Raw genomic sequence first — 17,470 nt, forward strand, 5'->3', positions numbered from 1 at the left:
AACTAACCCTGTAAGAATGGGACAGGGGAAATTACTCAAGTTGTTTAGGTCAATCAATGCATGACACAAGCAGGCTACAAATATCTCAAAGACAACCCTCATAAGGGCTATTTGACATGATGGGATATGAAGCTGCTCTGAGCAATTTTCAGATGTGGAAGAACTTAAGAGTCTGACTTGAATTTGCCCAGGATCCAACCGAAAAACCAGCTCAGCTCTGTCTCATCCCACAGTGGTACAGAAAGAACCGCTAAGTCCTCATCATCCCTCATTTGTAAAGCAGTCTAGAGATAGGCCTAGATTCTTTCAAACATTATTGATTGAACATTTTCTAAGAAAGCATGCAACAGCAAAAGGCTCCCTTATATCTCCATGCTTTTTGTTTCTGTATCGAGTATACCAAATTAACACAGACATGACTTAAAGTGAGATGAAGAGTATACATGCATTCTAAGACTCCTTAGCAATTCAAATGTGCCCTCAGCACCAAAGAGCAGACACTCTATATTGCTACCACTAAAAACAAGAATATGGGAATGGCTGCACTAGTTCAGGTAAGTGGTCCCTCTATCCCAGTATCCTGTCTCCAAGTGTGACTGTAAGCAGCTGCCTAGGTAGCTGATACAGCAGCACTAGTATACCTGTCCCATAATCGTATCCTAGCCTCCAACTATTTCCAGCTCAGAGTATTTCCTGAGCTTGACATGATTTGTCTCTTTAGTAATCCATATCGGATCTCTTGTCCAACTATCAGGCCTCCTACTGAACCCATGCACGTTTCTTGCATCCATGTAGTCTGTTGGCAGCAAGTTCTGCAGGTCCATCACAAACTGCAAATAGCTGCCACCTTTTGGTTGGAAGCTGATTCTTTTTAATTTTTATGGCCCCCTAGGTCTTATACTAGAAGGGATTAAAAATTTATCCCTAGAAACCTCTATCTAGAACTATCCCAGAAACCCTGTGCCATTCTTCACACACGATTTATCTCTAAGTCCTCTCTTTTCCAAGCTGAAGAGTCATAGCCTAGTGTCCTGGTTTCAGCTGGGATAGAGTTAATTCTCTTTCTAGGAGCTGGTACAGTGTTATGTTTTGGATTTAGTATGAGAATAATGTTGATAACACACTGATGTTTTCAGTTGTTGCTAAGTGGTGTTTAGACTAAGTCAAGGATTTTTCAGCTTCTCTGCCCAGCCAGCGAGAAGGCTGGAGTGACACAAGAAACTGGGAGGGTACACAGCCAGGACAGCTGACACAATCTGGCCAACGGAATAATCCCTACCATATGATGTCATGCCCAGTATATAAACTGGGGGGAGCTGGCTGAGGCAGGGGCCAAGATCACTGCCTAGGGACTAACTGGGCACTGGTCGGCAAGTGCTGAGCAATCGCACTGTGCATCACTTGTTTTGTATATTCCAGTTCTTTTATTATTATTATTGTAATTTTATTATTGGTAGTAGTAGTATTTTCTTCCTTTCTGTCCTATTAAACTGTCTTTATCTCAACCCATGAGTTTTACTTTTTCTTTTATTCTCTCCCCTACCCCACTGGGTGGGGGGGAAGTGAACGAGTGGCTGCATGGTGCTTAGTTGCTGGCTGGGGTTAAACCACAACAGCTAGTCAATCCTTCTTCAGACAGAAATTATTTCATAACTTGTTCCCCTTCAATGGGCCTTTTCCAGTTCTAATGAATCCTTTTACTACCTCCCTCCACCCCGAGTTAAGGGGATCAAAATGACCACTATTATTGCAAATACAGGCTAACTCACTCAAAGGTTCTCTGTTTTGTCTTTATTCCTTAACTAAATAATCTTATCTTCCATGCACTTAACATTTATGTGGAGCTACCTTCCACAGTGCCAATGCATCTTTCCTGTGTCAGGATAGCTTAGAGGTCATAATTTTCTCTATAAAAGGAGAATTACTTCCCTTCACGAGCATCATTTTACACTCATCTCCACTGAATTTCAGTTGCCATTTCATTTCCTGATCCTTCAGTCTTGCAGCATCCTTCTCCCATTCTTAAAGAATTAAACAAAAATAATGTAAACCACAGAATGAGCTTCTTCCAGGGAGAGTCCAGGGACAGAAAAATTTGATGCCACTTGTGAGAGACCAGAGAAAACAAAGCAAATACTTAAGCCTCACATCTCTATGGATCTTCTACATATGTGCACAACAAAGATTCAACCTGTCATACGTGCATACCAATGAAGTTTAAAAGTGGCTTGTAAACAAGGGAAGGTTGAATGCTCTTGGACTGGAGGCTTTGTACAGAGACAGGCCAAGTTCCAGTTTTCCATGTATACCAGAGATACGGGGTCCCTATTGCCCACAACGCCAAGTCCTCCCACACTGCAAACACACATCAGTCCACCTGTGAAGGGAGACTTGTGCAGGAATTAAAATTGCCCCTAAACACATGCTATTAGTTATGTGCACCTTATGGAAATCATGTTTAAAATTGGCATGGATATACAGAAACTTTTATAGTAACAGGAAATGTTACTGAAAGTTCCAGGTGCATGGGGGAACATAACGTATGTCCTTTCTATTACATAATATCCTGTATTTTTTAATTTCAAATATAGACCTCTTTTCTCTCGGTCTCTTACACAACACCTGTATCAATGACATGATCTACTGTCCCAAGTACTGGCCCTTAATTTCAAGTTTGGGATAGTCATTTGATCCTTGAAAAAATATCAAGTCACCTCAAACAATCTAGTATCTTTCTCTCTTTCAGAGCACTACTGGCTTCATCCAAATGGCAAGATGCCCAGCTTCATGTTTTTCCAATTTGTGACAATTCTCATTAATATGGCAGAGATATAAGGCACAGGTGGATAGCATTCCTCCTCTCTAAGCACAAGAGGAATGGTTATTTTGTAAAAAAAAAAACAACAAACCTTCAGTTGCTACTTTATGAAAAAGTACCAACCAAGTCAGAATTTCAAGCCCCTCCCTTGAAGTCTATGAAGCACTCAAGACTGTGTATCACTAACAGGTATATTGTAATAAAAGCAAATAACCTAATCATGACCTACTAGTTTCTATATTCAATATTATAAGAGTCAGTATTTAAATTGAGATTTAAAATTACCCACTTCCATATACAGTCTGAGAGGCAATCCTTTCCATGGAAAAATATCTGCAAACTAGCTTCAGGTGTGAAACAAGATATACAGAGAAATGTTTGTGTCCCTGAAGACAGAGGAGAGAAAGCACTCACTTCGAAAAAGCATGGAAAATTAGGAAAGGATTATCCATTAAAAAATATGTCTGTGCCACACCACTTTCATCAAATCCTGATGGAATCATTCCATGCAGTACTGCAACAAAATAAAATGTATTTCAAAGAGCCAAAAGCAACATTGGACATTATTATACCAGATACAAGAAGTGATGGTATCTGACAGAGTGGAAGAAAGGAAATTAAACAATAAATAAGGTAACTGTCTCGCTGGCAAGTTTCATTCTTCTGATCACTAGAGGCACCAGAAATTTCAATATACCCTTGGAAACTTTCTGTTCCAACATTTAATGATAATAAAAAGAAAAGAAAAAGAGAACAGTGGGGGGGGGTTGGAAATATTAATGCTAAAAGGAGATATTGAATACTTTAGCAGCCCTTTGCAAGAGTCTTAAAAATCAGCTTCTGGTGTGGGCGGAAAGAGAAAAAAAAAAGGATAAGGGTTAAGTGGTCATGGACCAGGAATACTACTGGCAGGTGCTTTGCATTCCTCTCTATAGGAGATGTTTCAGCTTTTCCTAACCAGATACCACCAATCATGCAAAATTATCACAAAGACTAAAAACATAAGCAGACATCCACTCAGGAACAGGCAACAAGCTTTGTATTCATTGCATTTATGACTTGTGAGCTACATCTAGGAAGTAGCAGGGAATGAAGCTTTTTTTTTAATTAAGAGAACAGAAAACCTTCAGCAACCTACTGCTGCAGCAGCCCTCAGTATTATACACAACACACAGGCCACAACAGTCCTGTGGCAGGAACTACAAAGCAAAAACACAATAAAAGAGCATTGAAGAACACTTTTGTCAGTTTGCTTATGATAAAACCAAACCCCATTAAAAGGTAAGTCTTTTTTTCTTTATTCAGAAGAGTTTAATTGTAGAGAAGGCTAGGAATGAGAACTACTTTCACACTCATGTGACAGAAGCCAACAGTTTGACACACCATCATGAGATGTTCATCATTTTGGCCAAACAATAGACACAGTGCCTCCCCTAAAGTAGCTACATGTACAGTGATCACAAAAAAAAAGTGAACCCAGCACTTTCAAAAATCTGTGAAATTCACAGTAGCAAAAAACATGGTCACTAACCAAAAGAAATGAAGCAATCCTGCTTGCAAAGTAATGAGCAAACACAACATACTGCAGTGAAGAAACCCAAAAGTTATTAGCAATATCTGCTGTTGAAAATTTTAGCTGACAGTTCTTTTCAGAAGGGAAGAACATAGAATACCCAGTCAATGATGCTCAGGAAAAGAAGTGCCAGGAAAACAACTCCAATTTGAACAGAAACATAAGACCACAGCCAGGCAGGTACAGAAGAACTACATTTCAGAATGTGGTTGCTGATTTTAGGTAATGAATAATGAACACATGTAATTTTGATACAAGTAATTTCAATATTTTTGGTCCAAGAAACAGGGTCTCTTTGATAAACTCCATTTGAACTACCTCAAAAGAGGTATTAAAATTTAGGTCACATATCAGAAAGCCTTGCCAGAATCAAACATGTTATGCTTTGGGGAGCTTCTCTTGTATTCAAGTACTGTTAGCCATTAGAAGGTAATGCTTTTAGAATGTAGACTTTTTGACATATTAAGTAATTTAAATTATGTGGTAAACTCCTATACTAACATGAAAATAACCTATTTGATTAATGTTACTTTGACAGTAAGTTTTACATTTCCTTTAAATTTAGAGGAATGTTACAGATCTTACAAGTGACTCTTTGTCTGATGACATCACTACAGTATCACCCAAAATAAGTTTACTGAATTCTCTAGAGCCATCACAATACCCACAAAACGGTATCAGACTAACACTAAGACTAATTTGTTCACCACAAAGCGCAGATGACAAACATGAAGGACATTTTCAACCACCAACTTTGGTGGTTTCTTTCAGGCAGGTAAAAGAGGAATCAGAACAACGTCAACGTCACTGACAGCACTATTGCTGTGACATGAAGAGATGCTGGGAAGATTAAGTGACATAACCATTTGTGCTACTACAAGGATGAAGATACAACTATTATGCTAATGTAGATCTAAACTGTACTTTATTAGATAAATGTACAAGCAACCAATATGTAATCATGTAAAAAGTCGTCACAGAAAGATCATTTCTCTACTGTAGCCTAAACTGGATAGGGTCACAAATTATATCTACAGAACCAAGACTACATAGCTCGTTCCTTCTGTAAGCACAGAGGATTAAAACATGCTGATATTTTCAAATGGATAAAAAAGATTCTAATAAAAAGTTGGAGAGAGAATTGTTAAGAAATTGGTAGTATGAAAATAGACATTCATTCTGGGCTTACCTGAATTCTCTACAGAGGAGAGGATATATAAGGCGTTTATATGCATCCTCTACTGAATTCCGTAGTATCCTCATTAATTCTGGTTTTAAAAATTGTTTTGGTCTCCATCTGCAAAAGAATAGAAAAAAAACCCAACAAATATTTTAAGAACATACACAAAAACTCAGATAAAAATGGAATTTTCAAAAAAAGACTTCTACATTGACTGTAATGTCCTACAAACTGCAGAATTACTACAATAATTAGGCAATGAAATCATAGCTTCAAATATGAATGGAATGAGAAGTTGTTCATGGTTTTACTATCAGACAAGGGACAAGGCCTATCTTTTATCTTTTTTTGTTAGGTATTAGAATGCAATCATATTTTACGTTTTAAAGAAAATATAAAAAATGTTACTCTTCACTTTGAGAAGTCAAAGCTTACCACAACTGTATGAAGAACTTGGCTCCCTGTTACCAGTAGGGTTGCATCATTTGCTATTCCTCGATACATTAAAAAAATGACTAAGCATCCTCTGTGTGTGTCACTGCAGAGCTACTGATGTAAGGGGACTGTGTCCAGACAGATATTTAAGAACTAAACTAATATCAGTTAATGAAACCCAATTCAAATTTGATTTGGAATGCTTTGAGTACGTCTAGTCAAACTCAAAATGAAGTCTACCAATTTTGCAGCAGTCCTTAAAAAAACCAAAACCAACAAAACCCAAAGAATTTGCAAATGATTTTTCTCTTTTACCTGTTGCTGATATATTTAAAATGTAAATAATATTCTAGCAAAAGGGAAAATGAAATGAACAATACCAAATAAACACAAGACTATTTCCCAACATTTTCTAAGCCAAACTCTTTGGAGCATTCCTTCTTCTACGGAGACTCTGCACAGTGGTCATAGCTGTAATGACAATTACTTCAAATTTTGTCCTAAAATACACCTCAGTTTCAAAGCTCCCCAGAAAAGAGATCCTAGATATTTATTCCATTGATCTTTTTGCTCTGGGTCACATTACTGGAGAGGGGGGGAAGTCCTTGAACAAGCAAAACTGACTCACTGAGATGGTCCACCCAGTGAGAAGGGCAAAAGATTGAGAAGACGCAGCCAGATACATTATACACAAACAGCATTAAAGACTGTGTACATTTTCTATTACAGTCCACCTGCTTTTTATTTCTTTTAAAAATATTGATAACATTCAGAGTTTTCTTCATTTAGTGTATTTTTTTCCATGCCTGGGTCCCTAACTGCAAAGTGAGATACACACACATATTTTTTAATATGTCTGGGCAAGTTTTGTAAAAGTTTTTTGTTTGGTTGGTTGGGGGTTTTTTAAATGCAACATGATAGAATTATGGCCATTTAATAATGTGTCCAGGTGCAGGCCAAGGCAAAAACAGGACTGAATTTTACTTTTGACCTTGTTTACCTGCACTCTCAGAAATACTGAGAATCCCAAATTGCTTCTACCTAGACAGCTTTTCAGTTGTTTAAGGGGATATACAATTTCCTGAAACAGCTTTCCCAAGTGTCTGCAAATATAATAGCTGGAAATGCGTGATCAAGTCAACACTGCATTAACGCAGACAGACATGGGAGCAGAACTAAGCTTACCATTTAGTTTTACAACATCCAGAGTTGTGAGTGCCTAGCCACATGACCTCATCACTTTGCTAACAGTTTTTGCAAATAGTTCTATTATACTTATTTGTAACTAGAGACTCTTTCCATACCTACATAAAACTGGCAGAGGTTTTAAACCTCCTTATTGCCATCCAATTCTACAAATATGAAGTTTTCACAGGTGGCAAGTATGACTACACTCCCTCAGAAAGTATCCTCAGCACAAATAACAATTAATTTGGAAACGTGGCAGCTGTTTCCCACCCCTTCCATCCATTAAAGCTAGTTAGCAAACCTTTTCTCTGTAAATAGTTTATCACAGCAGATATTTTTATTACCTGCCTAGATACAAGTAAAAATTATGCAGGCTACATTCTACTAGAAATCCTAGAATCGCTACAAATGCAAAAATATTCAAACAGTAAGTTCAATCATAGAAAATATTGCATTTTAATCATACCAATACTTCATGAGGAAAGAGAAAAAAACCACTTCACTGCAGAAAACAAAGCAAAAGCATGTGTGTATAATTTTAAAGATCATCAAAGCCTAGTTAATCTTCCCTTTAAGAACAGCTATTTCTTGATTAAATAATCAAGATTAAATAATCAAGAGCTGATTCTTGAAGCCCTTTAAATGAAGTCCTATTTAGAAAAACTCCATATAAATAATACCACCTTACTCTGCTCATCAGCTCTCCACATGCATGTGCTCACAACAGGGACCACCATAAGCATAAATGGCTTAGACTACTGATACACCTCATAGGGTGAAACTATGCATCAACAGAATTAACATAGCCCATCTTAAGAACCACTAGTATTAAGTAACAACTGTTCCAGGAAAAGCACAGCTAGGCTTTTAGACTTGAAGCACAAAAAGCAGAGTTTTATTTTCCTCCAAAACATTATATGAAACTTGTACCAAGTTGGTAACCACAAACAAAGCATGCCTTTAAGGCCTGTACCATAGACTTGACACAGGATTTGAGAATTTTGTCTGAAAACTGAAAACATTGTCAAACACTGAACTTCATTTTCAAGGCTGCAGTCCCACTTTGGAACAAACTCTCACCCCTTCCCAAGGAACTCCTCCATGTTGGTTTTACACTCAAAGCCAGCTAAGCAGCCCCTCTCAGGCTGTTTCTCATTGATCTTTTTTCCATGTCCCACCTCACAACTAAGTCTTTGGGACCAGTGCAGTTTTAGTGTTAATGGAGCTAAGTTCACTGTCAAACCACAGAGATGCCATCTTCTAGGGAAAAATACAATCCATAGGGCCAGGCATAAGGATATTCCTGAGTTTTCAGCACAAATCTGAATTTCAAGGAAATCTAGATGCCTCTACAGGCTAATAATTATTCTGAACTTGCAAAGAAAATACAGTCATCTTGGAGAGCATTTTCATGGAGCTCAGTGCAATAATGAACTCCAGTCTTCCAAGCCCATATTCCATCGCAGGGGCATTTAATGCTAAAAAAAAATTTGCCTCAGAAGAACACATAAAGGTCAGTATATTTGCTAATTCAATAGGCAGTAGGTGTTTTGTGGCTAGAATACTGGCCAAACTCTGTAGCAACGTGGCATTTCTGATTCTGCAATTGATTTTGTGTGTGACCTTCAGTAAATTAGTTAACACCTTTGCAAAGTTTTGAAATCCTTGTCTCAAAAGTTCTTAACCTGCTCTCACCAGTAAATAGATGTAATGAAAATAATGCAACTCCCACCCTTGAACAGTCATTTCCAAGCTTGCAGGGCAGAATACATATTCACTATTTGTCAATTTGGTAACACAGTTATCAATCTAATGAGGAAGATTAGAATCTGTCCTAGACGTTAATGCACCAAGATCTACTGAAATCATTCCTTTTGAAGTTTCTGATGGTGGAGAAGTTGTCCTTAAATAGTAAAAAGCCATAAGCATATATAGCCTCATGAATGCTAAGTATTAATAAGTAGTTCCGTTTCCAAGGTCAATATTCTTTTTATCTCAGGATGACTCACAAAAGTGTAATCAACCAAAAATATCTCAATTTACATCCCACTTTCATTTGTGTAGCAGTGACAAGCTGTTCCATTATCTGTGGCTCACAGTGCTGCAAATTATGTCATAGACACAGTAAAAGCAAGACTGACAGATATGGTCTGCCTACAGAATATATATGTTGGGGGGAGGACAGAAATTCTATTACAGGTATTAAAACTATAAGGAAACTTAGGTGTCTTTATGAATCCTGATACTTTCCGGGGGCGGGGGGGGGGGGGGAGTTACTATTAGTCCTACATCATATTACATTATCTGGCCAAATGATACTTTAAGTCTTTCACAGGCTTCAATGTTGGAAGCAGAACTATTAAATTTCTACAGTGAAAAGGAACATTTTACAACATCCCTTTCTTGGACTTGGTGTAGAAGAAAAATACAGGCTAAAGCAGCATCACAGTATACAATTTTATACTTTTAAAAAGTGCATCTTTTCTTATCTTTTTTCCTCCTTTTGGTTATTCAGTTTTAGGATGCAAAGGTAGGAGTTTCTAAGACATCCTCAGAATAATGCCCAATATCTCAAACTATTGAGAAAGAAAAAACTGTCTTTTATATGTGCAAGGAAGATGCACAGTTTGGATCACAATATTCTCCAACAGGGGACATCAAGGTACAGTTTCCAAGAAAGACTGGCAGAAATATTGCACAAACCAACATATATTTACCCTAAACTTTTGCAAAAACCCCTCAAATCATGCAACACTAAACATCTCACTGCAGGCTTAAAAAAAAGCAACCTGTAAGAGCAAATCCATAAGAAATAAAAGAATCACCCAAAATTTAGAGCCCAGTTTTCTACCTTAACCAGACATCAAAACGCAAGAGTCAGGTCACATGATATTTGAGAATCATTGATTGAAGACAGCCACATTTAGGTTTGTCTACTAAATTCAATACATTTTTTAAACATGCAATTCCTTACATTTGTGAAACTCAAAGTTATGTACTTCACTGATCTAAAATCTGAGGTAGCCCTCTTTAATCATTGCAGTCAAGCATATGAAGTTATTTTTAGAAGCATATTCTACTGGATTCTACAAATTCTTTTCACTAAAGACTACTGGATGTGATGCATATTACAATTTGAAAATGTATTCACATTTCATCATCCTTCACATATTTTTAAAAAAATTCAATTGCTTGAAGAATGCTGCCAGAACTCCCCAAATAGGGCCAAAGGCATGATTTTTTTAGCATAATGCTACAGCAGTTGGAATACAGAATAAGAATTACCCACTTACTAATTTAATCTAATTTAATAATTATTTGTTTAAATTGTTCTCTTAATGTAACAAGACATGTGAGGTACATTTCAGTATGCAGCTGTCTATAGAAAAGAAGGAAAAAAAAAAAAGATTTCTGTAAGAATATGTAGCCATGCAGACCTTTCATTGACACACCACCAACAGAATTCATTCTTCACCCCGTCAGGAATGTTGACCTTCACTGTCAGGATCTTCAGATTTTCCCCTCGGTTAATGGCCAGAATCTGAGTGCAAACATAAATGGCAGAGACAGATGACACACAAAATATCCAAAAGATAAACTTATCAACATTTGTGTATGCACTTGCTTGACATTCTGTAGCAAATCATGATGGTGGTACAGTAAATCAGTTCACAAAGTACTAGCATATACAGATAACATCCACAACTTAAAACACTTATTAAATCATGCCATGGCCTAACAAATCATACATTTTTCCTGGAGTCTGCAATCTCAAGATCCAGTTTATCTTAAATATACTTGTATTACAAGTCAGAATGAATTTAGCTGTTGGAATAATCGTTTAATAACCCAAAAACCCCATCAAGAAATGAACTGAAAAGTGATTCCAATCAGAACTAGAGATCAGAAAGGGAAAAAGTCCTGTGATTCAGGCTTCATTTTTCTTCCTGAGATCAATCAAAATTTAAAATCAATTACGAATCAGAACTTGTGACCCAAAGGTAATCAGCTTAATTTGAAAGATGATGAATTTAGAGTTATCCAAGCCTAGTTCATAAATAGCAGAAAATATTGTAGGTATACTCTTTACATTAATATTAACATTCCAGCCTTAAAACATATGCACATATTTCTGGCAGAGTCTTGGGTACACAACTGCATATTCATGACCTAAAGCTAAATCTGGTTGCACATGTGCTATCCACATACAGAGTTCAATTTCAGACACAAGTCTGTGGCTCTACATTTAAAACCACGATCACAATATGACTGGTGGATCCTGGAGTATACTGGTGGGTATCTACTAGTCTAATCTCACTATGAAGATGTCGAAAGTTCACCTGAAGCAGGCCTTATAACACGAAGAAAACTCACTGGCCAAGGGATTTCAGAAACAGAATAATAGAAGCAGCTACAAATAAAAACCACACGTCTTTAGATTTCATTTTCCCTTCCAAAATACTTTAAAGTGCAAAAATAAAAAAAAACCTGCTAGAAGTTGACATTCCTGTATGACTACACATGTTGCTATATGTAGCAGGCCCTGAGCACTGTCACAACAGAGCATTCTGTGTCAATCATGAACTTTAATTCAATCACTAGCTAACTCAGACATGTCACATATGTTAAATACAATGGTTTAAAATGACTCCAGGACATAGTACCAATTTATATTCCTCAGCCTTACTGCTCCTGTGACATACCAGGCCTGACATATCATTGAACAACAAAGCTAATAATAAAGATTGCATGTGAAATATTATAGCATCTGGTACCTTGACTGCCAAAGCAAATGTTTTCATGTAGAGATTAGAAAGACACATTTTAACAAATCAAATGCTTTCATGTTTATTCTGGTTTTATTTCTAAAAAAGAGAGAAAGTTAAATGTCAAGCTAAAATGAAAGCAAAATGATGCTCACGACAGAGAATGTATCTGATAGAATTATAACGTCATCATTCAGCACGCTGTTAGCGGGGTCAATATTTGCATCACATTTTGTTTCCTAGCACTCCGTCTGCAGAATGTGTCAGTCGCCTGAACTTAAACCAGCTGTATTGCAGTCACTAATATTATTTACATTTTTATTCTTAAATAATCTGCCTATCCTGTTATGTGACATGCATTCAGAGAAGAATTATCATCCAAGAAATGCTCAATTATGAAAGTAATTAGTCGATTTCTCCCTATAATTTAATAAAGGTTGTTTTGTTTTGGTTTTTTTTAAATAACAGGTTAATATCTGGCTATTCTAGACACGAAGCAATCTTTCAGTTCTGGAAAAAGACTGTTTTTATGTAAGACTGGAACAGATCCAGGGGAAGGGTTAATAAAAACAACATACATTTTTTCAGACAAAGCAAGAACAATAATTTGATCTAGTCACAAGATTCATCAAACCATATTCTGTTTATCAGAAAAATACAACATCCTTCATTTTGCACAGCTCTCTTTCATGTTGCAGATTTACTTAGACTCACTGAATAAGTTTTGTATCTTTTGCAAGGACTTTAATTTCCAATTCCTTTATAAGTATGAGATTGAAAATAGAGCACTTGCCTCAAACATTACACTTTATTCATGAATTCTTTTCCTTCCACCAATTCAGTCATGTCCAAATACAGGAAAGCAACCCCAAGGCATATGCAAACACTGAACTGTTTACAATTAATCAAAAATTCAAATAAACTCTAGAAAGATTTTTTCCTTAGTTATGACAGTGTTGGTATAGCTACCCAACTACAACTTAAAAGAATCCAGTTAGGTTTGCCTTGCTGCCAAAGGAAGGAACTGTGGCTGAACCTCCCAACAGCAAAATGTTCCAGCTGGAAACACCCACAGGTATCTGACCATGTCAAAATCTGGAGTCAGGCTTTTTAAACAAGTTTTTTTTCCTCATTTCACATTCAGTATTTTAACTTTTTTAGTCAAACGTGATCACTCCATGCCAGTCCTGATTATTTCATGGCATACCTCAACACACAAAACGAAAATGGCACAGAAAGTAACCCAGAACTATACAGTGTGTGCAACAACAGCTGCAGAACTGCAGAACCAAGCTGCAGCTTACTGCACATCAGTTTACCTCATTGTAATACACACTGCAAGGCATGCTTATGGCTACAAATGCTTTGGTCATAAAGACACAGCTTATTCTCTTACAGGTAACATGCTAGTCTACTGCCCATCCCCTTTACTTACATGTAAGCTAGAGCAGAGTCAGGGTTGTACACAGACCTTTAAGATTACTAGCACTTCCATACTCAGGTGACGACCAGTGCAGTATTTTATGGAATCCTTTATTTGCAACTCTGCAAAGAGGTGATTCAAAGCTGACTTCTACTTTTGCCTCTAGCTAAACGCATTGAGAACACTTGCCTGTGCACAGCCACAAGAGGAGTAGAGAATGTCTTCAAAACAGTTAATTTTGCGAGTGTTCTTCAAACACAGCTATTTAACCTGCGGTCCTAGGGGATTAGTAAATTTTATAAATCCCTCTGAGTTTCAGGCTTTCCTATATCTTTTTTAGGTATAAGCTTCTTTTAAAAATCCTGAACCAAGCCAGAGAATTTCTTCACTTGAAGACATCTACACCTCTCCCAAAGCACATTCAAGAACGCATTTTTAACCAGCTTTTTCTATGAAGAAAAGAAGTATTTCTTCAAAGTCTTACGTGAAGGAGAAACTAGAGATTTTAGGTAGTAAAAAGGATGGTTATAACCCAAGAAAATAAAAGAGAAAAAAAATGATCATTTGCATCAGCAGGTCAGGTAATAAAGAAATTGAAGGTTATGAGAAAGACTTTTGAAAGTACAATAGTAGGGTTTAAGCTTAAGGAAGAGATGGTAGATAAAGAAAACACTTTTTCTTTCCTTATTTCTTCATCAAAACACAAAAGAGAAACAAAGAAAGGAACTGGAAAACTAACAAAGCTAACAAAGAGCCAAAAAATCAACAGAAATGAGAAGTTACAGTATTTTTACAAAACAGGGACCTGTGCAAACCACAAGTTGCAGATGATCATAAAATGCAATTTTTCCTTGAGTAGTACAAAAGAGCCATGACATACCTTGGGCCCTGAAACCTCAGTGAAGCACAAACAACTCAGACTTAAGATTCATGATATAGAAATATTAAATGTGTTAGACTAGTCAATAGCAGTAATATACAGATGAAAGACAGCATGCAAGAGTGCAAAACCATCTTGTGATTACAGGGCTACCAGCTGCAAGAACAATGGTTATTACTTCACTGGAGAGCCAGAATGGGAAGAGGCATTAAGGTTAGTGACAGACAAGGAGAAATAAACCAAAACAGATCGAGTTAATCTTAACATCAAACAGACAAAACTAAGGACACATCCTGGACAAGAAACAGTGCAGCCACTTGGTCAGAGTGCTGGCCAGGTTTGGGAAGTCTGGTTTCTAGCCCTGGCTCTAGCTAAGCAACAGTTTTCCTTATGTAAAACAGAAAAAAAGGACAACAAGTAAATCATACCCCATCCCAGGAAACACTTGTACACCCAATACATGTTGCATATCTCAGTGTTAATCACTCTCAGTGCAGCAGAAACTAAACAGCCTTTGACAGCCAAAGTATTCATTCAACATTAAAGCACCCAAACAAAAAATCCATATAGCACAACACTTAAATCTCCTGATGAATCTACAAATCTTTGCTATGTCACCACAATAGTCTTAGATCGCTCTATTGACTTTTCTAGACCCTCTAGAAGCAAGTTTTTACCAAATAATTACTGATATAAATACTGCAATAAGTATGAACATTTACTAAGAGAACAACTACAGGTACTTCTTTAAACATTTCCAGAAGGCCTGTCTATTCAAATCACATGTAGTTATTTAGTCTTTCCCCTAACACCATCCATATGGGGGGGGTGTGTGTGTGTGTGTTAAAATTAGCCCATACATATTATGAAATATTTTTTTGTAATAAATTCAAGACATGCAAGAAAATCCCTTATTAATTCAAAACATCACACTGTTTTAAAATAGAAAGCAGAGAGAAAATGAGAGCATATCATAAAAGGAAAAGCATTCTTCTGTAGAATAAGGCCTTCTTAAAGAAAAAGGACATTTCTGGTCAGAAGTAGCTAACAGTCTTTTTTGTGTGGTTTTTTTTTGTTTCGGTTTGGGTTTTGGGTTTTTGTTTGGGGTTTTGTTTTGTTGGGTGTTGTTTTTTTTTTAAAGCTAGGTAATTGTGACCAAAACAAGAGGCAATTCACTTGGTGATTAGTTATGAACGAACGCAAAGGTCTTGACAGTTACATCAAGTGCATCGCACCTTTGAACTTCAGTAAGAGGGGCAGCCTAGCTATCAAGTCATCAGCTTCTCATCAGCTAGTAAGTTTGCTTCATTCCTCATTTCTTTTTCTAGTCATATAGGTCTAGACTCGGGGCTCTGGATAACCAAAGATGCTTCACAGAAGGGAATACTGACGACTTGCAAAACAAACCCATTTTTGGGGTAGTGCATGGGATGTTCCCCTGAGCTGCTTTTGTAGGTCACCTTCAATTTCATTTTTCTGGATCTTTCCCTGATGCTTCTCACCAGTTTCACCTGAAAGGTTTAGCATCAAATGGCTCAGAGCACTCTTGACTCAGTGCTGCAGCAAACATCCAGAAGAAACAAAGAATAAGTTTATCCAAGTTTGCTTCAAATACTTATACTCCAACCAAGCAGCTTCCACTACTACAGCACTACTACCACAGTCTCACCCCTACAGACCATAAATTATCTCTTAGCCTTTATCCCCCTCCTGTTAACACTTGCTATGCATTTGTCATGGGGAGAAGGGAGGGAGGGCACGACACGCTGAAAATAAATCACACCAGTATTGAAATCTCTGATACATAAATCATTATAAATACTTGTTTAATGAAAATTAATTAATGAACAGTCCTTAGCTCAGTTTCTTAAGACAGAGATTAACAGCTTAGTCCTGCATTCCAAGAATTTGAAAGTCTCTGTTATCTTTGATAACTGAAAAGCAAACCCAAGTATCTTTAGAATCAGTTTTAAGCAACCAAATTCAAAAGCAAGGTCACCTTTGCTATAGTTAAAATTCTAAAAAAAAAAAAATACAAATTTGTTAGTGTACCTGATGATGCTGAATGTTCTTTATATTACAAGAAAACTCATGGTACAGTTGGAATTTATCGATATCTTTTTCATTTCCACTTTTGGATGACACTTTTGCCAAGGCTGACTGGATACAAATGTACCTTTGCTGACATCTGAATAAAAAAAACCAAATTAGTAAGGTATTTTAGCATGAAACTTGTAACAAGTCATTACTGCTTGTATTAAATAAAAATGAAGTTTGGAGCGTGCCCAATTACAAGTTACGTTAACTTTGATTACCTGCAGAAGTGTATGACATATCTTAATGCTGACACTGACATAACATATACTGACTGGAACATACCAAGAGAAGAAATTCAAGTAGACCTCAGAAAAAAACTGAAGACAGTCCTTCTCCTGAAAGGAATGGATACTCAAAAGCCACCATCTGCACTTTTTGGTTTGGTCAGTTATTGGTTCAACTTCACACGACAAATTTTGGGAAGTTGCAAAAGAGTTATAGTAGTTACCAATTTTATACAAATGCAATACCTCTCTTGAACCTATCCAGCCACAGAATTAATTCCTTGCTTTGAGCACTTAATACCCATAAAAGTTTTCATTATTTTTAGGAGTAAAAGGGATCAAACAGTAGTCAAAAGAATGAAAGTGATAGTCTGGTAGTGACAGCCCATCCTTTAAAAAACAACCCCTTCATTAAAATTATCACATTGCTGTGCTCTAGCCTTTTGATTAAGTTAGCCATTACTCACAATAAACAGCAAACAAGGGTCAACTAAACAGAACTGAGCTGATTCAAACCAACACTGCATGCTCTTAAGGCAGTATCTGCTCTTTGATAACCCTGTTCTCTGTCCCCAGTGGTACACAGCAGAAGAAAAAAATAACAAGCAACTATTACTCTGTCACACCAACCCCCGGACATGACAACCTTGAAGTCATTATGTAATGTAAGAAAACTTAAATTCAGCTAACACAGTCAAAGGATCAGTAACTCCTGCTTTAAAAACAGTAATATTTATTTGCCTTATTAACTACCAATGCCAAAATCAATCATCACTGCACACTACTTAAACTGACTGGTGTCAAGCAATAAATATTGGAGCAATAGCTTAAGCAGATGCACCTGTGAAAAGTTATAGCTTGAAGGAAGTACAAGGAGAGAAAGCTT

The 17,470-nt window shown here is 36.8% G+C and overlaps 1 protein-coding gene across 3 annotated transcripts in view; it reads right to left on the reverse strand.

The window, feature by feature from the left end:
* The window catches only part of SRBD1 (S1 RNA binding domain 1), a 134,831-nt gene that overhangs the window by 100,199 nt on the left and 17,162 nt on the right, over positions 1–17,470 (reverse strand). For all 3 annotated transcript variants that reach the window (XM_075042852.1, XM_075042853.1, XM_075042851.1), the window contains exons 11-13: positions 16,316–16,451; positions 10,632–10,735; positions 5,581–5,688 (exon numbers count right to left, since the gene is read on the reverse strand). In XM_075042852.1, the coding sequence (XP_074898953.1) occupies positions 5,581–5,688; positions 10,632–10,735; positions 16,316–16,451 (348 nt within the window). The remainder of the gene's footprint in view (positions 1–5,580; positions 5,689–10,631; positions 10,736–16,315; positions 16,452–17,470) is intronic.

The sequence above is a fragment of the Buteo buteo genome, chromosome 12, assembly GCF_964188355.1.
Source record: "Buteo buteo chromosome 12, bButBut1.hap1.1, whole genome shotgun sequence".
Lineage (NCBI taxonomy): Eukaryota > Metazoa > Chordata > Aves > Accipitriformes > Accipitridae > Buteo > Buteo buteo.